The 23,630-nt window shown below is 49.2% G+C and overlaps 9 protein-coding genes across 9 annotated transcripts; 4 read left to right on the forward strand and 5 right to left on the reverse strand.

Annotated features, from left to right (window-relative positions):
* Positions 1-1,386: 1,386 nt before the first annotated feature.
* Positions 1,387-3,696, forward strand: N7508_004703 (uncharacterized protein; the record flags this gene model as incomplete). The annotated part of the gene is made up of 6 exons (XM_058462769.1): positions 1,387-2,314; positions 2,365-2,417; positions 2,474-2,600; positions 2,653-2,731; positions 2,784-2,943; positions 3,001-3,696. The coding sequence occupies 6 exons, from the start codon at positions 1,387-1,389 to the stop codon at positions 3,694-3,696; spliced, it is 2,043 nt and encodes a 680-aa protein (XP_058319247.1).
* A 280-nt stretch (positions 3,697-3,976) lies between these two features.
* On the reverse strand, positions 3,977-4,777 carry N7508_004704 (H(+)-transporting V1 sector ATPase subunit E; the record flags this gene model as incomplete). The annotated part of the gene is made up of 3 exons (XM_058462770.1): positions 3,977-4,127; positions 4,181-4,692; positions 4,745-4,777. The coding sequence occupies 3 exons, from the start codon at positions 4,775-4,777 to the stop codon at positions 3,977-3,979; spliced, it is 696 nt and encodes a 231-aa protein (XP_058319248.1).
* Positions 4,778-4,968: 191 nt separating this feature from the next.
* Positions 4,969-6,948, forward strand: N7508_004705 (uncharacterized protein; the record flags this gene model as incomplete). Its single annotated transcript, XM_058462771.1, has 3 exons — positions 4,969-5,048; positions 5,106-5,336; positions 5,392-6,948. The coding sequence occupies exons 1-3, from the start codon at positions 5,007-5,009 to the stop codon at positions 6,946-6,948; spliced, it is 1,830 nt and encodes a 609-aa protein (XP_058319249.1). The 5' UTR covers positions 4,969-5,006.
* A 1,348-nt stretch (positions 6,949-8,296) lies between these two features.
* On the reverse strand, positions 8,297-9,091 carry N7508_004706 (uncharacterized protein; the record flags this gene model as incomplete). Its single annotated transcript, XM_058462772.1, has 3 exons — positions 8,297-8,569; positions 8,625-8,759; positions 8,873-9,091. 3 exons carry the CDS (start codon positions 9,089-9,091, stop codon positions 8,297-8,299), a joined length of 627 nt encoding a protein of 208 aa, XP_058319250.1.
* A 1,797-nt stretch (positions 9,092-10,888) lies between these two features.
* gfsA (glycosyltransferase family 31 protein) lies at positions 10,889-12,517 on the reverse strand (the record flags this gene model as incomplete). Its single annotated transcript, XM_058462773.1, has 1 exon — positions 10,889-12,517. One exon carries the CDS (start codon positions 12,515-12,517, stop codon positions 10,889-10,891), a length of 1,629 nt encoding a protein of 542 aa, XP_058319251.1.
* Positions 12,518-15,943: 3,426 nt separating this feature from the next.
* N7508_004708 (flavin-containing monooxygenase) lies at positions 15,944-17,833 on the forward strand (the record flags this gene model as incomplete). The annotated part of the gene is made up of 4 exons (XM_058462774.1): positions 15,944-16,515; positions 16,573-17,056; positions 17,116-17,305; positions 17,373-17,833. 4 exons carry the CDS (start codon positions 15,944-15,946, stop codon positions 17,831-17,833), a joined length of 1,707 nt encoding a protein of 568 aa, XP_058319252.1.
* Positions 17,834-17,964: 131 nt separating this feature from the next.
* N7508_004709 (uncharacterized protein) lies at positions 17,965-20,471 on the reverse strand (the record flags this gene model as incomplete). The annotated part of the gene is made up of 5 exons (XM_058462775.1): positions 17,965-18,103; positions 18,160-18,808; positions 18,878-19,366; positions 19,419-19,604; positions 19,664-20,471. Coding segments are annotated over 5 exons (2,271 nt in total), but the record flags the coding sequence as incomplete, so codon positions are not given.
* Positions 20,472-20,492: 21 nt separating this feature from the next.
* N7508_004710 (NAD(P)/FAD-dependent oxidoreductase) lies at positions 20,493-21,509 on the forward strand (the record flags this gene model as incomplete). The annotated part of the gene is made up of 1 exon (XM_058462776.1): positions 20,493-21,509. The coding sequence occupies one exon, from the start codon at positions 20,493-20,495 to the stop codon at positions 21,507-21,509; it is 1,017 nt and encodes a 338-aa protein (XP_058319254.1).
* A 132-nt stretch (positions 21,510-21,641) lies between these two features.
* Positions 21,642-23,114, reverse strand: N7508_004711 (fungal specific transcription factor domain-containing protein; the record flags this gene model as incomplete). The annotated part of the gene is made up of 4 exons (XM_058462777.1): positions 21,642-21,824; positions 21,881-22,023; positions 22,261-22,594; positions 22,644-23,114. The coding sequence occupies 4 exons, from the start codon at positions 23,112-23,114 to the stop codon at positions 21,642-21,644; spliced, it is 1,131 nt and encodes a 376-aa protein (XP_058319255.1).
* Between the last annotated feature and the right edge of the window lie 516 nt (positions 23,115-23,630).

The raw sequence follows: 23,630 nt of genomic DNA on the forward strand, positions 1-23,630 counted from the left end.
CTCCCGTTTTCTCCAGTTCTTCACTGTATTGTAAGCTTACCTGCAGATCTAGGCCATTGGTGGCCTATGTTTCTGACCCCGCTTAGTCGTTTATTTCATGCATCTACTGTAGAGATGAGCTGGCCTCTTCTTTTTTGTGCAAGTCGTTTCCCAAGATATATACTCTCGGCAAGATTGTGTAAGATATGAAATACATAATTAAGAGGCATAAAAACAACATAAATTGACTTACGGCTGTAACATACAGGAAATTGCAAGAGGAAGAAGCCCCTAATGATATCACCAAGCGCCGGGGGTCGGGGCATCGAGCCTGAAACCACCAACACGGCACGAGCGTGTTCAGATCCACCTGAGTCAGCTCTCCTTTTCGGGTAAATGATCTGTGACTCGGTCAACTGAGATCTAGAGGTTTAGTGTCACTGTGCTTTTCTTTGTTTGTTTTTAGAAGGCCCGGATGCACCTGGTCTCCTTGTTTCTTGGCATAAGACGCAGTACACTACTACTAGTAGGCTTTTAGTCAGGGGAGAACTGTAGTACTTGTGCTTTTGAGCGGACCCAGGATGATCACTTTACTCGTAGGATTCTCGTGTCCAGAATGGCTTGTCCCCCCTAAACTCGATAACCCCATACGGCCCCATCTAACCCCATAGCTAGTAGTATATCCGATGTCTCACTGGCCATGTTGACAAAGTCTAAGGTACGGACATCTCGAGGCAAGGGTGAGCTCTGACTTTCATACATGACAGCCGCGAACTATAGTGGATCCCTTTGCCGTCTCTTGGGCTAAACTCAATTGCTCCCCCTAATACGCACGCCAGAAATAACAGTTTCAACTCAGGTCGATCAAACACGAGACTGCTTTGGCTAAGTTAACCTTACGGAGTACTATCCGTACACATGCACAGTATAGTGGAGCCTCTTCAAGGGAGTACAGCTATACTAGTGAGCATCCTCCATCCTCTGGAGCTAGCTCTAGGAAATCGGCAATGAGGTGAGAAGCAAAAATAGAGCGGGAAATTTGTTCTCACTTCGGATTGCGTGGATTCTGTGTGGAGACCATTTCAATGGCAATCTACACAGTACATATCTGTGCTCGTATTTACTATACAGTAGTCAGATCACTAGCCGCAGATCGACGTCACACTAGGAACGAAGCAGATCTGGTTCGAGGGATATAGATAGAGCGCCACAAGCAGAACTTGAAGATGACTTCTACAACAGAGATCAAGTTAGTCACTTGAGTCCAGATACTCTTCGACAACCTGTAGATGTAGTTCAATTTGCATTGCTGAGTCAGTGAGCATCATGTGACAGCGCGATACTCCCACGCGCCAACGCGCCATTCTCTGTGGGGCCCCCTCTCCCTCTTTCTTTGTTCATTGCACGATGCGGTCGATTGCTGATTTTTTCAACAAGCCGGCATTCTCGCGGGCAAATAATGCTTCCACACCAGAAACCAAAGGCTCTGACGAACTCGCACCCGAGTCTTCACCCCTCACCGAGCCCTCGTCGTCCATGATTAGCAATCTGTCTCCAGAGTCGGAACAGGAGGCCGAGGCGCAGTTGAATCGCGCGCTGTATCTGTCAGCCCAAGAGAGCTTCTCACAACCGGCTCCATGGCCAAGTTTTCAAAGCACTGAGTCCGCGCCAGTCTCGTCTCTCAATGAAAGTTTTGGCGGGTCTCAGCGCATTGTCAAGGACGGCAAAGAGGTAGTCATCAGTTCCGATGGAGAAGACACGGATTCGATCTGTTCCTTGGACGATCCAGCTAGTCTCTTTGCCCCGATCTCCAAGAAGCCTGAGACTGCCCCGGCATCGGGAACGAACCCGGGGATCAGAAAGATTAAATCGCCGAAGAAGTACAAGCACACAATCGACTCCCTCGTTTACGCTACCGTGGATGACAATGAGATTGAAGCCAACGTCGCTCGGGTGAAGGCCAATTTTACGCAGAATACACCAGATGGCAATGATGGCACGTCCGGCGTTAATAAAGGACTGAATGAAAGTGTCCTAACTTCAGCTCTGGGAGATGACAATGACGACAGTACCGGATTACAACGCCTGTTGGAGGCCGTTAGGAGAACCGAAGCCCTGGACCATGACCGAGCCTGGCGGTTTTTCGACGGCGCCCAAAAGTTGCCTTCGGCTCCAGAATTTCCACAGCACCTTTTCACGAGGGGAACATATCTGGATGAATTTCTTGCAGATCCGGAAGCTCGCGAGCGCCTACTCATGTCAGGGGACTTTATTCAGATGGCTTTACACAAGGGGCTATTGCCAGACGAATTAATTCTGTGGACTTTCCGTTCCAGTTCGTCCCACATCTTGCTCAATTTATGCACAAAGCTTACAATCTGTCAGTCCCCTACGAACGTCGAAACGAAATGAGCAACGTGTACTATCGAATTCTCAAGGTTTGCAAAAGTTCCTATGCTCATTTTCCGCCAAGTCGACTAACCAGAAATATCAGGGCGTTGATGTGGGCCATCTCAGATCACTCATCCGTCCAGCTGATATCGATGACCTCTTTGCGCGACTGGGGGCCAAGTCCCAGTCATTGGATCCTTCCATCGTGGTTACGCCTATTCCGTTACAAGGTAATCTGACCGTCCTACTTGTTCCTCTTTGTCCCACTAATACTTGCCATAGAGGCCAGTCCAGACTCCGGGCTGAAGGACAGCTTCCCTCTCATTTCAATTTTCAAGTTACTCCGAGAAATTACCGACCTGTAAGCACTCCAATACATACCTGCACTTATACCAAGGCTCACAGAATCGCAGACTTGCAGAAGATACCCAAGAGCGAGTCGTGCTCCTCCTACTACGTCTTACGCTTGACTTGTCTTTGACAGCAGACTTCATGATCTCGTCGGAGCTTCAGTGGACCATAAATGTAGTGCTCGACCGGGACAACTTTACTGATATCAATGCGGAAGACATGGTCAGTTTTTGTTTCTCCCATTGCAATATTCTACCTGTCGATGGCTAACGAAAGTAGCTTTCTCGAGTTTCTCAAACTTTCTACAACACAACAACAGATGTCTGCATACAGAGCCGAGTCGTTCACCACATCCTCCCAACATCTCCTTGGTTTGCTCTATTGCGGTGTCGCCTCGCTGTTTCATTTTTACTGAAAATCCCCAACCCGTTGACTGAGCCTCCTGAAGATGTGCTTGATCTCAAACGCATCACGGTTCTCCTGCTTCGCGATAAGTGGTTCCATATAAGACTTTTCAAAGGCAAAGGTGACTATGATTACGGGGAGTTGATTGCTATCACCGCTCTTCTCAATGTTGCAATTGATTCGTCTGTGTTAGATTTGCGATACAGAAAGAACGAAACTGAAAAGGAGTACAATGCTGCCATCGACAAGCTGGCAGCTCAGATCAAGTTAATATTCAGCTCCATCGAGGATTCAGGTGCCTCGCATCTCAAGCGGATGTTAGCCAAAGAAGCTCTGGAGGCCTTGCACTACCGGATTGTTTATTCGGTCCGATCAAAGCCACCACCGAAAAAGACGCTGTTCAAGTCATATGCCAGAGAGAGAGATGGTAACATTCGGAACTTGTTCGGCTCCCCTTCTAATGATACTGGAAAGAGCACGGAGATCACACCAACGGAGTTATCTGCTCCAGTCGGTCAGGTTTTGGGGAATACAGAGATTCCCATCCGTAAGCATGACCAAATCTCATGATTATACTCCGGAATGGACGTGGACCGGAACCTTCCCTGAATTACCCCGAAATGAATTACGACCCTATGAATCCTTAAGAGCGAAGCATGTTTGAAGCATTTTCTACCAAATACCACACAAAGTCAATACAGATATAGAGCAGGCATACCGCTCAAAAGGCTTGAATCATACTCCAGACCATCGTTGTAAACTGTGCAGATAAATCTCCTGTCTATGAAAGCCAAGAGGAAAAAAGAGTATCGGAACTATAACACACGAAATACAGTCACAAAGAGCACGCTTAATCGTAAAACCTCCGGTTCTGGTTCTTTCCGAACAGTGACTGTCGGACCGAAGGAAGAGCATCGTTCTCCAGCAGTCGCAGGCGCTCCTCGAAGCTGTTGTTAATCTCGATCTTGCCGTTTCCACCAACGATAACGACACCACCGGCGCTGCAGGCTGTTAGACCATATTCGTAATCGTAAATCGGATAGGAGGCACTTACGATCCCTCAGGCAAGGGCTCCGATTCGTCCACGGTCACAGTCACTTCCGAGCCAACCTTGTCCTTGTATTCCTTGGCAGCCTCCTCGATAGCCTTCTTAGCAACATCGTAATCCTTCTTACGGGAGCGAATGGCGACCTTATCCTCGTTGAGATAGTATAGGCCCTCAAGGACCAGCCCCTTGAGCATATCCTGGTACTTCTTCTTGTCGTTGGCAGCGACCTTGGAAACCTTCTCGCGGGCGGTCTGGAAGAGCTCATCGAGTAGTTCCTGGCGACCTCCGAGCACGCGGAGACGGGTCTTGTTGGCGAGTGTCGAGCGGGTGATCTGCTGAGACATGGCGGCCTGCTTGAACTTCTTTTCGTAAAGGGTATCGATCGCGGCGGTCTCCTGACGGACAAGCTTAGACTTCTCAATAGCAAACTCCTCATCGGCCTTCAGCTGGATCTCGCGGGCCTTTTCGAGGGCTTCTTGCCGGATGAACGCAGTCATCTTACGGAGCTCACCCGCGACCTGTGGACATCGGTTAGGCTCAAACATTCCGTAAGATACAATAGAAACGCACCTGGTCGTCTGAAAGAGCATGGCTTTGTGACATGTTGGCGGATTGAATGTGACTGTTGATGGAATGACGTGGGGAAGAGGAAAGGATGTTGTGTCCAACTAAGCTTGGACTTGCCTTGGCGTTCCGCATCCAGCCCTCCGCACTCCTCAACCTCCCTTGGATACTCTCAACTTTCAATGTTATACCTTCTAACCATGGCATCTCTACTGCGGTAGTTCTTGGAACCACTTCCTGTCTATTTGGCCAATGCACGATACGCAACATGGGCAATCTAGGTGACTTGTCGCCGGAGGGAAGCGTTGCCGTATGAATACAGATCCAAGATTCATGTACAACAGAGTCAACAGCTGACAAAGATCAGGTCGGTGTCATCGTTGGGCTGATTTCAACTAGCCTCCAGGCGATCGGACTCACCCTGCAGCGCAAGTCGCATTTACTCGAGGACGAGAAGCACCCATATGATGTGCGCAGACCCCCCTACAAGCGCCGACGATGGCAGGTAGGAATGGGAATGTTTGTGATCTCCAATATCGTGGGAAGCACCATTCAGATCACCACTCTGCCACTTCCGGTCCTTTCCACGCTTCAAGCGGTCGGTTCCCCTCCACACGTGGCGGACATCACTTGCTGATCAGAATCACAAACAGTCCGGACTAGTCTTCAATACGATATTCGCGACATTGATCTTGGGTGAACCCTTCACCCGATACTCCCTCGCTGGTACAGTTCTCGTTTGCATAGGCGCATTGTTGATTGCGACATTCGGCGCCATCGGGGAACCGGCACATACCTTGGACCAACTTCTGGAGCTCTTACAACGCAGGCCGTTCCTGTTATGGATGGGTGGAACTACACTTTTGGTGGTGGCTGTATTGGTGGCCTCAAAACTGCTGAAACACTTCCTGCCTTCGTCACGCGCGAAACCCTCGGCTTCTGGGCATTTTGCGCCACACCTACTGCGACTGCAAAGCCGAATGAAGTTGATCCGTGGTATGTCCTATGGTTTTGTCAGCGGTATTCTTTCTGCCCATTCGCTACTTCTGGCTAAGTCGGCGGTGGAACTGCTTGTGCGCACGGTGGTTGACCGTGTAAACCAATTCAACCGTTGGCAGTCATGGGTGATTCTTCTAGGAATGATATTCCTAGCCCTGACACAGCTATTCTATCTTCATCGCGGGCTAAAGCTGTGCAGTACCAGTGTTCTATACCCGTTCGTGTTCTGCATTTACAACATCATCGCCATCATGGATGGACTGATCTACTTCCGGCAAGTGTCTCAGTTGGCCGGCTTTCACGCCGGTCTCATTGCTTTGGGGACAATTGTTCTTCTGGCCGGTGTTTTATGCCTTTCTTGGCGATTGGAAGATATCGATAGTCACGCTGCTGTTAGCGCCTTGGGACCCACGCAGACTGGGCTTGGGCCCGGTATGGGAGTTGTGGAAGAGCACCCGGCATCGCCTCGATTGCTGGACGGCGAGGACGAAGAAGCACACATTGGAGAACGCGAACCCCTTCTCAACGCAAACACAAACACCCGACATCTTTCATATCAACGGGGACGAGCTCCGAGTTTACCGCTAAATCTACATCTTGATCACCCGGACCCTGTGGACCTGAACCCCGCATCTATCTGGGCGGAACTCGACGACTCAGACTATGATTCTGCTGATGGGCAACGTCGTTCTTCGGCAGACCAGCCACACAGCACCAGTGGTAGTGTGACCTTCCATGGTCCACCACCAGGGCTTGCACGACACTCGACCATCGGCGCCACTACGCACGATCGAGGGTGGGGATCTCGCCGAGGCTTGGCATCAGGGCGCGAGAACCAGCGGCGTCGAACTTTGGGTCCTTTCGGTGGGCTTTCTATCACCAAACGCCAACGACGCGCATGGGGCATGCCCAATTCCACGTCTGAACAGCCCCACGGCTACGGATCCATCCAAGAAGTTGTCGGTGATACTCATGGACATGACGACCCCCATTCTCCAACTGTCGGGTCTGGTTTTCTTGCAGGACCGAGCAGAGCGTTGGCTGGGGCCTGGAAATCCGGAATACAATATCTGTCTCGATGGAGCAACCCGCGGGCGGGCACCCAGACCAACTCAGAAGATGAACCCTCGTCTACTCTCCCACGGGCAGGAAATCATCCTCGAGCGCGGCATACTCAACAAATCACCGAACCCGAATCCGATCCAATCTAGCCATAGACTTTCTCGTGGCACTATCCATCATCATCATCTCTCTCTTATCCCAAGTACATTCACCTTCCCTCCAATCTATCCAACCCATGCTTACCTTGTCGCTCATACTCCAACACAATCCGCCCTCGCTACCTTCTATCCGCCATGTACAGTACCTCCTCCCTAGACATAATGAGCCCGATGAGCTCATTCTCCCCTAGTGTTTGAGAAACCTTGTTCTTGATTTCCATTTGAGTTTCGCTTTCCTCTGTCAAGATACTATGATACCACAATTGCTGCTTATATAGCTCCGTATAAATAAATATTGGATGCTGATACACTGTTTGACAACCCCAGTATGATATATATCATTGTATGTTTATGTGTTTATAAAATGGTTGGTCTTCACGTACGGATACATAAACAGCATCAAGTACTGTAACTCTTTTTTTAGATTCAAAATTTTGACAATAATGTCATGTTTCTTTGTCTAGTACACCCATTGCAACATACATAGAACTGAAAAACTAATCGGTTGAAAGACCCAGGCACTGCAAATGTACATGGCTGCCTGCCTTATACACTACAACGCGGGTGATAAACCCCAATTTATATGACCTAATAGGTAAAATACGAAGAATACATTCCAGGGAATAGGATCCGATTTCTCCATACCATACAAGTAACCACCGCAAAGACACCTAGAGTAGTGGACAGACATGATTTGAGATTGGTCAAAATCAGACCAATACGGCATGGACATAAAAAAAAGGAAACACACTTGAGATTAGACAATGAGAAAATAGACATAACAATAACCAGTAAAGGAAAAGTGTGTGAATCAGAAGATAGTGAAAATAAAGACTGGAGAGAAAAAACCACTTCGCCGACAATATTCAATGCACCACGAACACCACCATCCTCCGCCATTGTCTAGGTAGAGGGGGGAAAACAGTAACCAGATTAGCAATGAAGCCCAAATTCTGCTTGCGCTCTCTTTCTCTTTTCATATGTTTTTTAGAAGGGGTTAGTTTTTCTTTTTCTTCGAAAGCCATGGTTCTCAACAAGTTGTTTTTTGTTTTTCCTTTTCCCGGAAGGCGATGTTGAAAGGAAACCAGATCCAGTATCATCAAAGGAGGACTGGATGGGACCAGGTGTTTGACAATACACAAATGGTTCAATGCGAGAGCCCTGGAAGGATGCAGAGATCATTTCCGAGGGGAGAGTGGGATGACGGATCAGCATAGAGGGAGACGGGTATCAAATGAACGCGAGAGATCGAGGCGCAGAGAGGAAAAGAACACAAGAGAAGAACGTGCAACATTTGGAACTTGGACCCGAAATGGGCCGACAGATCAGATCATAAAATTTAAGCAGTGGGTTGGTGCTGCGGGGGCATGCGGCCTCCGACGGGCATGGGGTACTGGCCACCAGCCTGCTGTTGCTGCTGCTGGAGGTTCTGGTAGTAGGCCATCTGCTGCTGCTGCTCGTTGGTCATGTAACCAGGGTGCATGCCGGGGCGCATGTTGCCCTGGGGAGCGTTGACATTGTTGTGAGCCACGTCCTCGGGAGCCTCGGGGGCGACATCGGGGGCGTCGACGCCATTCTCGCTAGCGGCGGGGTCTGGGGCGTTCAGACATGCCTGTATCAGATTAGTAAATGCATGAGAAGATCCATTGAAGCAAACAGTAGCTTACCTGGATGAGGTTCTTGCCCTCGGCCTTGGTGACCAAAGGCTGAAGCTTCGGGGTGGTGAAAGTGTAAACGAGTCCGGTTTCGGAGACGACCAGGAGAAGCACCTGAGTGCCGGTGAGGACAGAAAGCTCGTATGCCTAAAGTAAGGCAAGGTGGTTAGTGGACGTGTTCAACGTGCCAAGTCTCATACTTCGAATGTAAACGAAGTATAGCGACCTCGGGAGAGCCTCGGGATCTCTACAACGCGTACCTTCTTCATAATACCAGCCTTGCGCTTAGAGAACGTGATGTGTCGACGCGACTTATCCTGAATGAACTTGATCTCAATCTTGCGACGCTCACGACCAGGCTTGTCATCGTCGTCGTCCTCATCGTCGGCGCTCATGCGGTTGCGCTTGGTGCCACGCTCAGGGCCGGCCTGGAGGTCATCATGGCCAGGAGAGAGCTTTTCATCAAGAACAGCAGACATATTGAGAGTAAATGAACAAAAAGGTGGAATATGGGGGGGGGGGATACCGAAAGGGGAGAAGATGACCCAATCGAGTAACGCGTTATGGGAGAAAGAAAGGGAATGGGGGAAGGGGAGCGAAGAAGGCAAAGTGCGAGTTGCGAGAGGCAGGCGGTCTGTCACGTGTGCGGCTGGTACGGGTACAGATGGCCTCGGGGTGGGTACTTGGATTCTGGTGAGGATTTCTAACACAAGGAAGTACCACCCCCTCCATTCAGTGATATTACACCGTACGGTTTTGTCACAGACCCAGCACGAGGCTTGGCACGAGGCGCTAATTGGTCACTTTGAACGCTGATTGGCTGCCGGTAGTCCGTTTCCCCCGGTCTGGACTCAAGTATAAGTTGAGTCTAAGTTACTGTAGGGAGTATTCGATAGAGTGTATAGAGTATAGAGTGGATGAATAGATGGTGTAGAAGTAAAGTGAGGTTCTATTTCTATACATTCTTTCTTGGGAGTGTCTGATTGGCTGATCTTTATACCGGCCAAAGAGCTGAAATGATCGCCACTCACTTCCTTCACACTACACTACAGTCACTGCAGTACAAAGTACACTACAGAATGTCAGGTCTTATATCAATATCAGTTACACAGCGCGAGTCACACCTGGAATGGGTCTGGCCTCATTCCATGCCCGCATGCATAGGGCCCCTCTATCATTCCGTTCTGGTTTCGGCCATAGGGACCGATCTCACATTCATCAGCTGAGTGTGCCCTATAGGAGCTGACGGGGGACATACTAGGCGAGTCTCGGCCCCGACTCTAAACACCCGGCGAATAAGGCCTAAATGATTTCCCCTTGCACATTAGAATTTAAACCCCCTGATATGCAGTGTCTCAGGATTACATTGGAAGATTTTTTTTTTTTTTTAAAAAAAAAAAAACATAAAGAGAGTACATATTCCCCTGGACAGGGGGAGGAGACTCGAAACCCCGACGGACTTTCTATTTTTGCTGACTTCTTATGTGCGCTAAATAGCCACAATTCAGAGCCCTCAGCTCCATTCTCATACTCCACCGGCAACAAACACCAAAACCACTTCGGCGCCCACAGTTCGTGTCCAAGACCTTCCGAACCCACATGGGAAATAAAGCAACCAAAGCCGATCATCCGCGGCCCGATCCGTGAGGCCCTAGACCTGATGCAGAGAAGTCCGATACGAAAGGGTATATTGAAATGACGGAAACTGATCATATTCTTCACATAATGAACAAAGGTTCAACGCTAATCACCAACGTAGACCGCAACGCGGGGCTGCAGTCAAGTCTATTTTTACAGAAAAGATGCAAGGCAGGATGGAGTGGCTTCTCCCCGGAAGCGCACTGAAAGACGAGATGGAAACAAGGAAAGACATATAAGAGGGCCAGAGTGGTCGGAGGTGATCAACCTCCGCCTGGGGAGAAATAATAGAGAAAGAGGGGGGGGGGAGCACAAGCCGCAGAACATTTCAAAATGAGATACACCGTGAGGATATTGGAAGCAAGGCCACTTCCTGCACCGTATTGGACTCCGCCGATGCAATGCCGGATAAATGAATAAGAAACTGAAAGACGCGGAGGCCAAGTCACGATTGCTAGTCTCATCCGGAAAAGAAATAGGCTGTTGGCCGATGCAATGTCTTGGGCTGGTGTCGTGACAGAGGCGTATAAGGGTTTAGAAAAATAAAGGAAAAAAAAAACCGAATCATGTGCAAAGAAGTGAAGAGAGTGTACGACCAACAGTCCCAAGGACCAGCCTCAAGTGGAAGCGGAGCAATTTTATTGCTGGTAGGTGCCGCGAATGAAATGGTCACTGAGACCACCACCACCGCCGCCCTTGGGACCGAGCCATACGATCTCAATTACACTGTGGCCCTCGTCTTCCTCGCGGACGTAGAACTGGTGCACATTGTCACCAACAACAAAGGCATCACGAAGCAACCAGCGGTCCTTCGAGATACCCTCTTCCTCAGCGGGTCGGAGAGGACCCAGGCGGTCTTCATAACCACGGGGATCTTCGGGCCATGTCTTCTCGGTGGCATCAAAGTTGATGGCATCGTCAGGGACGGACTCATCGTAGGTGTACTTGACCAGAGAGTATCCATTGGTCATAACCCAGAAGTGACGGAGAGTCTCGCCAGTGGCACTGTTGATCGTTTCTTCCTGGTCGAAGACCCAGCGACGAAGAACCGACTTGCGGCCAGCAGCAGCAGAGACGGTGGTCATCTTGACCACGTCCTTGGTGTACCAACTGTTCCAGTGGTGCATGGATTCGATCTTTCGACCGGACTCGTAGACACCGTCGACGGGATCGCCCATATCCATCTGGAAGAGCGAAGGCCACAGAGTCAGAGGGGTGTCACCGAAGCGCTGAATGCACTGGCCGAGCTTCTGGTCACCAGGCTGCTCACCCCAGGACTGGCACTCCTCGTAGTACTTCATAAGGACGTCGAGCAGGGGCTTCGAGACGAACACACCGGCACCACCGAAAGCGATGTGGCCGAAGGTGTCCACCTGCCAGCTGGCCTCGGACAGAGATCCAATATAGTGCTTCTTCTTCTCGTCGAAGAGCTTGAGCTCCTCGGCGATAGTGGGAAGCGACAGGAAGAAGGTATCGTCATCGCTGAATCCAACCCAGGTGGTGTGGGGGCGGTGCTTGCGAATGTGCTCCGTGAAGGCCTCAACCATACCGAAGTAACGGGCAGTGAAGTCCAGGGGAGAGGCGATGAGAGTCAGGTCCAGACCACGGTTGCGGAAGTAGGTCTCCTGCTTTTCTAGATCATCATCGGACTCGGGAACCAAAACGATCAGACCGGCCTTGGTGTTTCCGTAAGAGTAGAGCAGAGAGGGGAGCAGGCGGTCCAGACGGTCGACGGTAGTGGCCAGACCAAACAGAAGCTTGGAGGTTTCCTCGACATCGTCATCGGCGGCCACATCCACTTCGATGATCTCGGGGCAGACAAAGTTCTCCTCCTTGTTTTCGGGAGACACGACCATACCGCGCTCCATGACAACCATGGGCGGGAGAACAGGCTTCTCAATCTCCTCCAGGGTGTGGAATTCGGTGCGAGGGTTCACGTGGCGAGGACGGAAGTAGGCGCGGGTGTAGTTCTTGCGAGGGAGCCATTCAGGGAAGGGCAGGGGAGCGGCCAGGTTGGGGTCGACCTCACACGTGCTACCAGTCTGTTGAGATTCCGGTTGTGTGGATGTTTGGGCTTGAGGTTGCTTGTTGCTAGCGAGACCGGCCCGATCTATGGGGTGCTTAAACCGGAGGAAGGCTGACCGGTCATAACGTTCCATGCAGAAGAAGAAGATTCCAATTGTCACCAAAGCGAGCAACGGGAATACCGTCTTCAGCCGGAAGAGAGGCATATTGGCGGATCCGGTGCTTGAAGACTTCTCGAACATGTAAAGGACAAGCGGCGGATCGAACGAATCGAGGAGTTCGAGTAGAATTAGAAGTTATGGAGTTGTAGGGTTCGTATGCCGTCGTGCAGCAAAGCCGTGAAGAATGCGACACCGATACCCAGCAGGAAATAGGGCCAAATAAACGAGTGTTCCAACAGTGGATATAATGAGTGGCAGGCAAGTCTAGTGCCGATAGGTAACGAGAGGCTGGCAGCGTCGGGGCCCGCGACACGGATCCAAGGGGGACTTTAGAAAGGGGAGGCGAAGAGCAGGCTATCAAAGAAGAAACAACGCGGCTGGGCAATGCCAGACCAGAACAGTAGAGTGTCGTGAAGGTGTTGAAAGAGAAGAAGAAAAGGGAGGGCGGCCGAAAGTAATTAAACGGGAATGTCTGTGTATGGTAATACGGTAATTTATACATGATATCGTATACTTCACTTCACTTCACTTCGGCTTCACTTCTACAACCTGCTTTTTAATACAACTACATTACCATTCTGTATTGATATCTCCTGCTTGCGGGTAACCCTTGATCCGACCTCACTATCTATCCTTCCCTGTGCGTCTTTTGTATCTGTCGACTCCGATGCGTCGATCATGACGGAAAAAGGAATGTTGGCGACTCGGAGGGATAACCCCAAACCGACGATCAGTTGGAACACAGTATTTCCGTTCACAATCTGCTTGTCAAACACGCACCCAGTGGCAGGACTGTTACAAAACAGATGGTTCTCCCAGATCACAACCATCCAGGGACAAGATGGCCGTTTGCGGATTCCGGATGTGGTGGCATCACCTGTCGATCACGGATAATTCCATCGGAGTATCTCCCGCGATAATTACAGTAAAGGTGAAGTCTGTGAGGTCGAGGAAAACGAGCCGAGAAAGCCTTTGAGCCCTAAGGAGTAGATCGCGATCTCGATACGCCATGTCTCTTGCCGTCGGCATATAACACCTATACTACGGAGCCCACACTAAGATCCTAGTTCATCTCCATACACCGTCTCCTTTTCCTAGGAAAATATAAGCGAGCACAAAACACGCAAAGTTCGACAGCTCATCATGATGAGAGAACATTACTATAAACCACGTCACCATAGAGTATATTGTGCCTGTACGGAGTATAAAATTAAGGAATAAGGTCGGCGCTAGGACCAAGTAGGTAAAGTACTTAGTACTCCGTAAGAGTTGAATAAAGTCCCTGTAAAGAAGTGTAAGGTAATGAGGACAACTATGTGTAAAGGCTGGAAATGACTGAGGACGATCGACCTGGCGCTCAGCCGCGTCAACCAGTCACAACCGCCCGGAGGGGGGGGGCAAATGAGACCACGCCCCCCACGGACACGCGTCCCCGTTATACTTTTCGTACTGTATTCTAAGTGATAACAAATTTATAAGTATAAGCAATTATTCAATGAGGCGTAGAGAATATACCTGGCCTTGCATCTTTATGCATATCTTTTAAAAGCAAGCTCTGCATGCTGTACTGTATTCCAGTGGCGACGACATAGCCATGGACTTCCTCACAGGTGGGTCGCGATCGACAAGTGAACCATTTGAAGCACAATCGCCCTTGGCTCAGGCCCTGTGTGTGAGGCTGCGAAGGCTTTTGCGAATTACGCGCGTCATCGTTCTATATATATTAATGCCGGAGGCTGCAAAGCTGACTGTATATTGTTTCATGTGTACCGCAACACCTGCACAGTGGGGAAGATGTCCAGACCATGGCCAAGGCATCGACGTTAAGCGAAACATAATTTTAATCTTAACCCGGGGCTTGGACACGTTGTAGTAAAAGTACAGTTATGGGATATGATATAGATCGTGGGTCACCGATACTCCCAAAACAAGAGTAAAACCAAGGAAATTGGTCTACGAATTAGCACCCTGCGATTGCGCTACAGGGGACCAATGCAAAGACTGCCAACGCTTTAAGCTTGAATGGTCGGGCCTCTTGGCGTGTAAAAGGGGGAACCCTGGTAATTGGTGTATCTTTTTTACGGACCCTGAAATTTCTAGAAAACGGCGTGGATGTGGACCCACTGCCCCTGATCGCCGTTCAGGAAGTCTGAGATTGCCATCGGAGCATTCTACAGACCTATCGAGGGATAACCGTAAGATATAGATGTGAAAGGAATGTAGACACTGTATATAATATAGCAAAATCCATGTATCTCAAACATTTCTATCCCCGAAGAAGCCGTAATTTCAATCTATACTAGTGACACAATCGCCATCCTGTATGGCTACAGCACGCTAGATGTAATCTTACAGGGCCTTTCTAACCGTCTTGGGCTTCCTGAGCATTGATTGCACTGCGGCACATGGGCTGCAGTTCTGCAGCTGTATAGGAACCCCGGTCTACTCCGTACCTGTACATTGGGGCAGATGACTTAGTGTTTCAAGTCTTGTTTCAAGTTTCAAGTTTCAACAGTCATGTCTAAATGTTGTTCAGACGTCACTCTACAACCCTACAGTATGGAACTGACGAGAGACATGGAATAGGGGTCCCATCTCTACCTCCCTTACCGAAGTGGAGCTGACTTGACACTAATTTCTACTTGATTTAGACAGATAACGTTGAGATCCATTGAATCACGTGAGGGGGTGTATACAGCCCTTACTCCGTACATCTTTACTTGTATATGAACATTTCTAAGTCACCTCACTCCAACACGAACATAAAGAGGGAAAATGAGAGGGCTAAAGTAGGGCCAAAGCAATATTCAAACCTGTACTCCGTATACTCCGAGGTCATCGCTTAGAATGGGTCGAATACTCCCTCACTGGCAATATATAACCCTTGATGTTCCCTGTGTTCTTCATTAAATTCCAATCATTATTTCTAAGAATCTTCAGTGGCGCCTGTCGTACAACCACAGCCATGTCGACTACATTTGCTTTTTCTCTGGGCACGGCAACTTGGACTTGCGACAATCAAACACAGTCGGTGACCAGTGGCCGCCCTTGTCTCCCTTCCAAAGTCGACTGAGATAAATCTGCAGGTTGCAGAATCCTAATTGGCTGCCAAACCCTTCAAGATCTACCAGTGGCCGCGGTTTGATCCCTAATATGCGGGGGATAGACTTTCCCAGCATCCACTCGAACCAAATCACAGAGTTGTGCAAGATCACTGCAGCTATTGATTGGTTTATGTGCCAAGGTGCTCTATAGGTCGCTCGGGTCGCTGTTCCTTTTCCTTTTCTTTTTTGTTTTGATTTGTGTGTGAAGCGATAGCAGACGAATAACTATTAACTGCTCATGTACGAGTCATGCAGTGCACTTGCTCGCCTGAAAAGATGAAAGAAATGTCACCGACTTGCGTTCGCCGAGAAAAATATTTACGGAGATTCCCGGCTAGGTTATATACCAACCCAACATCGCGCTCACTGATCACTCGAAACATATATCCTTTCTCATTTCAGAATGGAAAACCCGCTGAGCTCAAACCGTCCTATCCGTGTGGTTATCATCGGGGCCGGAGCTAGTGGCCTGCTGATGGCTTACAAGCTGCAACGAAATTTTGATGACCTTGAGTTTCAAATCTATGAAAAGAACCCCGATGTTGGTGGAACATGGTATGAAAACAGATATCCTGGATGCGCCTGTGATGTTCCGTCCCACACCTATGTCTGGTCGTTTGATCCCCATCCTACATGGTCTAGCACATACGCCTCTTCCAAGGAGATATTCGACTATTTCAAACGGTTCCAATTTCGCTTTAATCTCAGCGAGAAAACAAAAGTTGGACATCAAGTAATTGGAGCAAAGTGGAACGAGTCGTCCGCCAAATGGAATATTGATATCAAAAACAATGCAGAGAACTCTGTAGTTCATGATTCATGCGATGTTTTGGTCAACGCGGGTGGTATCCTCAATACTTGGAGGTGGCCAGCCATACCTGGACTTCACGACTTCAAAGGAAAGCTTGTACACAGTGCGGCGTGGGATGAGACTCTCGATTTGACGAATAAGCATGTGGGATTGATTGGAAATGGGTGAGTTTACCTCAAGTACACCACGCGATAAATTTAACTAAAAAGCACTTGATACAGATCATCTGGGATACAAATTCTTCCGGCTATCCTGCCGCATATTTCCAAATGTACGACTTTTATTAGAGAGCCTTCTTGGATAGCGATGGCTGGCTTTGCCGGTTTCCAGCCACGAAACTTCACTAGGGAAGAAAAGGCGAAGTTTGCGAATGACCCAAATGCACACAAAGCATTCCGGCACTGGTTGGAGCATAATGCCAACAAGATATTCCCTCTCTTCCTTGCGTCTTCACCGCAACAGACCAGTGCTCATGCGAACTTCAAGTCTTCCATGGAGACTGCACTGCAAGATCCAAATTTGGCAGAGAAACTTATTCCAAACTGGGCTGTTGGCTGCCGAAGACTAACTCCTGGGACTGGATATCTGAAGTCTCTCACAGACCAGAAGACACAGGTGGTCTATGGTGATATTGCAAAGATCTCGCAACACGGTTGCGTGACTAGTGATGGCAAAGAGTACCCCGTGGATGTCCTTATCTGTGCGGTGAGTGGCTTGTTCGAGAAAGGTGAAGAAGACAAAGCTCTAATAATTGTTATACATAGACTGGATTTGACACAACATTCAAGCCACGCTTTCCCTTGGTTGGCCCACATGGACGCCAATTGTCTGATGACTGGAAGGATGAGCCACGAGGTTATTTCGGCGTTGCAGCATCAGGATACCCTAATTACTACATGTTCCTGGGACCTAATAGTCCAATAGGTAATGGTCCAGTTCTATCGGGAATTGAGGGTATGCTCATCGAAACATTTGTTTCCCATCAAGGTTCTTATGCTAATGACTACTTCAAAACTCATAGCACAAGCGGACTTCATCTGCAAACACATCACCCGCATTCAACAACAAGGAATCAAATCAATCGAAATAACCAAGGAAGCAGTAGACGATTTCATCGCGTTCAAAGATGAATACATGAAGCACACAGTGTGGCACGAAGATTGTCGATCCTGGTACAAGGGAAACAGCGTCGATGGCAAGATAGTGGCCCTGTGGCCCGGCAGTACATTGCACTTTATGGAAGCCCTGGACGAAGTTCGATGGGATGATTTCCACGTGAAATACTTTGGCAATCGGTTCAACTATTTTGGAAATGGCCTGACAAAGATTGAGATGACACCGGATGCAGATTTGGCCAGTTATATTCGGAAATCTGATGACGCTGAGATCATTGGGTCTAAGTTTACTTACGTGAAGATTGGCCCTGAGTGCTCAGAAGAATGGGATACGACTTCATTGGCTGGCACGAAGGCGAATCTTTAGGTCTATTTAGATGAGAGCGGGTTATATCTCGGAGGTTCTATTTCGACACTGGTATATAACTCAAATTGTTAAATTGCTGCATGTTTCTATTACCGAATGCATGTTCTTTGCACACATCCCGCACGGTGCGCTCACATAGCCGATTCAGCAGTGGCAGTGAATGCGTGTACACTTCCTCGTGGTTGGAAGCTCGTTGGGCTTCTATTTCCAATCCTGGCACTGGCCACTGTCTCTTCATCGGAAATGTATCCCCAGCCACCACCTCCAGGGCTTAAAAACAAGTTTGTCAGTAATTTTCTTGATCATTTAGAATAAGAGACACTTACGTGGGGATAAGAATCCGCTCTTCTGGCTGCGCTTGAAGCTCCATCTTACCACCGATATTGATCGTTCTCTTTGTTCCATCAAGCTCTTTCTTCACATACAGGTTCAAACCTGCCTGACCCGACTCACCACCCTCCAGTCCATACGGCCGATAAACCCGCCGCTCACTGAGCATAGAAACCGAAAGAGGCATGCGAAACTCCAGCTCGCGGACAATACCATCTCCACCACGGAAACGACCCTTTCCACCAGACCCATTCCGAATCTCAAACCTGCGCAGAATAACAAGATACCGCAACTCGTAGACCTCTGCATCTGTGATTTGTGTGTTTGTCATGTGGACATGGACACCTGAAGTGCCATTCCAAGATGGTCCAGCACCTGATCCACCACAGATGGTCTCGCCAACACCGAAACCTGGTGCTTCAATACCAGTCTTGGGATCGACGCCTCCCATGCCAAAGGATATGATATTGCAGTAGCCCTGAGATGCAGCGCAAGCATGGAAAGCACCAAGCACAACGTCCGTAATGCGCTGCGAGGTGATTGGGTTGCCAGCACAGACGGCCGCATGACCAGATGGGTTCAGCAGGGTACCTGATGGAATGATCACATTGACGGGAGCGAGACAACCCTGGTTGAGCGGAATGTCTACATCAATCAGTGCCCGAAGACTTTAAATGATAGCCGAATGGGCAATGGCTTTGGGCGCATTGAGACAGTTGAAAGTCTCTTGACCAGTTCCTGTGAAATCAAAATCGGCAGACCCAGTCTCAGAATCAATACAGATTTCCAATTTGATATTTGTACCATCATCCATGAAATCAGAGGATCGAAGAGGCTTCCCTGGGTTCTTGCGGCCAATAGACTTGAGAAGCTCACGGACAGCAACCTCAGCATTGCGTTTGATTGCGTCCATGTAGAAGTGAACCACTTCTAAAGTATTCTCAGCCACCAGAGCCTCTAGCAGCTGTGCACCCTTGTGATTTGCTGCGATAGCAGCCTTCAGATCCGAGACGTTGTCATTATATGTTCGTGTACCACTGCAGCTAGGGTATGAGGCAGGTTCATTATAGAGGAACTTGCGGACAATTTCCTCCCCAAAGCGGTCCTCTGATACAACCTTGAATCCCATGGTCATGGCACCTTCTTCATACAGCATCTTGCTGTTTGAAGGCATTGAACCTGGGGCTATGCCACCGATTTCAGCTAGTGATTGTTAGATTGGACCACTGGACCGGAGCAGAAGAATCAAACTTACCGTGATGACCCCGAGGGGCAACATAGAACACAATTCGCTTGCCCTCGTGGTTCCAGACTGGAGTGATGATGGTAATATCAGGGAGATGGGTACCGCCAGCAAGAGGATGATTGGTCAGAATGTGATCTCCTGGTTTCAAACTGTCTCCATACTGTTCATGCTGATATCGGACAGCATATTCCATGCCTGAATGCATTGTTAACTCGGGGCCCTTCTAAAGAGGATTCCAAGAGGGTTCAACTTACTACCAAGATGCACCGGCACGTTGGGCGCATTCGCAACCAACTTTCCATCAGGAGAGAACACTGCACAGGAAAAGTCTAGCCTCTCCTTGATATTTGTTGATACTAAAGTCTTTTGGAACATACGGCTCATCTGATCAGCCACAGACATGAACCGGTGACCAAACATGCTCAATCTGATAGGATCGACGACTGTTGCGTCGGCAGTCTGCTTTTTCGAAGACTCGACATGCAAGATTACATGCCGCGACAGGATTGTGGCTTTAGACTTTGGCCCAACGACGATTGTCTGTGTATTGTCGATAATCGTCGCAGGCCCTTTGATAACGTATCCTGGTTGCAAGTTGTTCAGGAAAAAGACTGGCGTGGTGATCTCGCCGACGCCAGAATAGTACACGGAAGATGAATCATCCTGTTTCTCGGAGTCAATAGACTGTGTCGTCACCGATTTGAGCTCTTGCGGAGGCGTCTCTGGCGCAATCGAGGTTGCCTTTCCAACACCACGGACCCGAATATCTTCAACAAGAATGTTGCGGCCCGGGAAAGTGAAAGAGAACTCGCGTTCGTGCTCCTTGCTGAACTCGGCAATGAAGCCCTCATGCTCAGGCTCGAGCACCATCAGCAAGTTATCAGTTCCTTGGTATCGGAGATTGAGATAGACTTCATACTGAATCTGAGTTTCCACAATACCGTCGGCGACCAAGGCGGTAGTCACCTTGGACTTCAACGCAGCAATACGCCCGATGTCAGTAAGATCATCCGAAGCGACTACAACGTGCCGCTTTATGCGAGATTGGGCATTGAGTCCATAGCTGCTTGGCAGTCATGGTCAATGTTCCGTGGGCTCTATCATGCCCCCGGATGGATTCTTAGCGCAGCGAACCTATCTATACCGTTTGTGGAGGGGTCAATCGAGACGTGCAAAAAGCTGGGAGTGCAAGGCCTTCAGAGACTCACACCGGAACATATCCGTTCGCGATTTTCGGTTGTAACGGGCAAGCTGGATGGCTGGAATATCAACGTGTGGAACCCAACTGCTGGATGGGCAGATGCCGGCAAAGCATTGGAGCAGATGGCAAATGCTGCGCAGGAAGCCGGAGTCGAGTATATGTCGGGGGATACAAAGGGACACGTACGACAGTTGATCCTGGATGAGATCGGGGAGTGCAAAGGAGTCATCACAGCAGACGGCACGAAGCACGAGGCAGACAGAGTGATCCTGGCAACGGGGGCATGGACACCTTCACTACTAGACGTCAAGGGCCAGCTGATAGCCAAGGGCCACAGTGTCGCCCATATTCAACTTACCCCTGCTGAAACCGAACACTATGCCACGTTTACGATCATGGACAACCTCGAGCTGGGATACTTCTTCCCCCCGACCAGAGACGGAATCTTCAAGATGGCGCACAGTCAATTTATTACCAACACCCAAGTCACACACTCTGGGATCACTACTTCCGTTCCCCATACGTTCGTCCAGTCGCCCGCAGACGGACTTCCTCTCGAGATCGAAGCTCAAATGCGCCGGAATCTGCGACGTGTGCTTCCCGAGCTAGCAGATCGACCTTTTTCCTATACACGCTTGTGCTGGGATTCTGATACAGCCGATCGCCATTTCCTCGTCACGCCTCATCCATCACACAAGCAACTCTTCCTAGCCACTGGAGGCTCAGCTCATGGATTCAAGTTCCTTCCAGTGATTGGAAAATATGTAGCAGATCTGCTTGAGGGGACACTTGACCCGGACATTATATCGCAATGGCATTGGCGTGCTGGACGGAAAGTGACGGCTAAAGACCTTGCACATCTAGATCCTGAAATGGAACTGAGCGATCTTACGGGATAGAAAGGTCGACAGGCACAGGCACGGGAAAATAGTATTGCTTCTAGACTGCGAGGTATTTCTTGAACAATTGATGTTACTAGATGAATCCATCTGGACATAAATTTACTTTGTTAGCACATATACAACAGGTGCCTACGTCAAGCTGAGCTTCCATCCACCCAACATGACCATAGCGTGCTCCCATACAAAACGAGATCCCTGCAAAGGATCTTTCTCTCTTTCCGGATTGGATCTCCGGCGTTTTCTTTCGTCTTGTACAGCTAGATCACGCTGTCGCCAGACCATCTCGATAACTTCAACTGCAGGGGCAATGTTCTAAGAAGTAGGTCCAGGTCAGTACATGCACAACAGGCAAAGCGCAAGAAACTTACTCCGAAACGACGAATCGCGTTGAGTTCCTCAAATAATTGTAGAACAATGACCTTGTCTTCCTCGTCGCGTCGCGAGCACAGCAGCCCGCCAAGAAGAGAGGCCATAACGGCAAGACCGCAGTACGCACCATGCTCGCCTTCTTCTCCAGAATTAAGCCCAATATTCGTTTGACACAAGTATTCTTTTCCTCCACGTCAAGCAAGTGAAAGTATAGGGCTCTTGGAACTGGCAGACTTGGTAGAACAAATCTCGTACAAGAAAAAAAGCGCCCCAAGTCTGTTGGCCTCTGCGATGGCGACGCATTCCGTAGTAGGATCAATATGCTCCGCAGGCAGCCTCTGGGGCAGATTATCTAAATTTGCCTTTAGTTGATAGACACCTTTGCGACTGATCTCATCCGGGCCATCTTGTGTCCAAGCTAGTTCTGCCACCTGATCGATCATCAAAAGGAGAGCCGGGCTAAAACCCACGTATGGATCAATTATATCAGATGCTTCCAGGATGGTATTCGGTAGAATTGGTGGTGCTTGAGATGTAGATGTGACTCGAAAGGCAGTTCTGGCCAGGACTAGATGAAACGCAAAGTAGCGATTGAGGAAACTCGTCAACTCTTGGCTGTGATATGAGGGACCGGGACATTCTTTTCGAGTGCGAATCAGATTTTGGAAACCGGTGAGATGTGTGACCCAAGAGGGACGACTGCTGTCTGATATCTAAGAAGGATTAGTAGATGCTGAATGCCAATATTCAGGGTCCGCTTACATCAAACCAGCATAGCATCAGGACCAGCCCTAGCATCTCATATATTTCTGACTCACACCAATCATTTTTGGTCAATAGACCACGCAGGTGGGCCAGGGCACGATGATGATGCTCTAAAGCTGGTAGCCGATATGTCGTATCCGAGAGTTTCAGGGTATTTGCTGCAATGGCCAAGGCCGCATGGTAGAGTCCCTCAGACTTCAATGCCATAGGCAGAATAAGATATCGATAAGGGTTGCAATGGGCATTGTCGACGAGGGTGGAGCTGCTGCATATGATATGCTCAAAGTATGACATGAGAGCAGGATCACAGTCTGCTCGTCCACCAGAAGGAATCGTACTCAAGCAAGGCGATAAGGAGCCTGACCGAGAAACAGTCTCGACTTTTGCATTTTGTTTGCCATCAAAATGAATCTCGAGACCGGTCATCGTCGTGTTTAAACACACCCAGGTCCGATCACGGTCCTGCATCTGCTCTGGCCGCCGCGACAATCTATCTGTGGCGTCCACCCCTGGCCGTGCGATATGCCTCTCTTTGCCTCGATCAGCTTCATTATGCTTCGACCAAACCCCTGCCCGTCCATGGAAAACCCCTCGAGCCAACGACTCTTCGTGCCAGATGAGCCGAACTCCATAGCCGCATGAGGCATTATTACGGGCGCAACGATGGCAAACCGGGCGTGTTTCTAACAAATGTTAGTTCCAACCAGGTACCTGCAGGAAGAGGATGTTACCGTCACATTTAATCCGGCGTGCTCGACATGTCCAGCAGCCAGTTCGCGCTCTTGAAATTGCAGTCATGGTCATATGTTTACCCCGCAGAAATGGACATGGCTATAGCCAAATGATAAGACTTGGTTTATCTTCAGTCGAGCCTGTTCAGTGAACTTGATTTGCCGATATCTCCGTAAAAGCAGTGTTAAGTTGGGTACTGGCCAAGGCCAGTTTATCGGCGTTTTGGTCGATGGGGCATGCTTCCGTGACATG

The sequence above is a fragment of the Penicillium antarcticum genome (genome assembly GCF_028974205.1).
Source record: "Penicillium antarcticum strain IBT 31339 chromosome Unknown utg000005l_segment0_segment0, whole genome shotgun sequence".
NCBI lineage: Eukaryota > Fungi > Ascomycota > Eurotiomycetes > Eurotiales > Aspergillaceae > Penicillium > Penicillium antarcticum.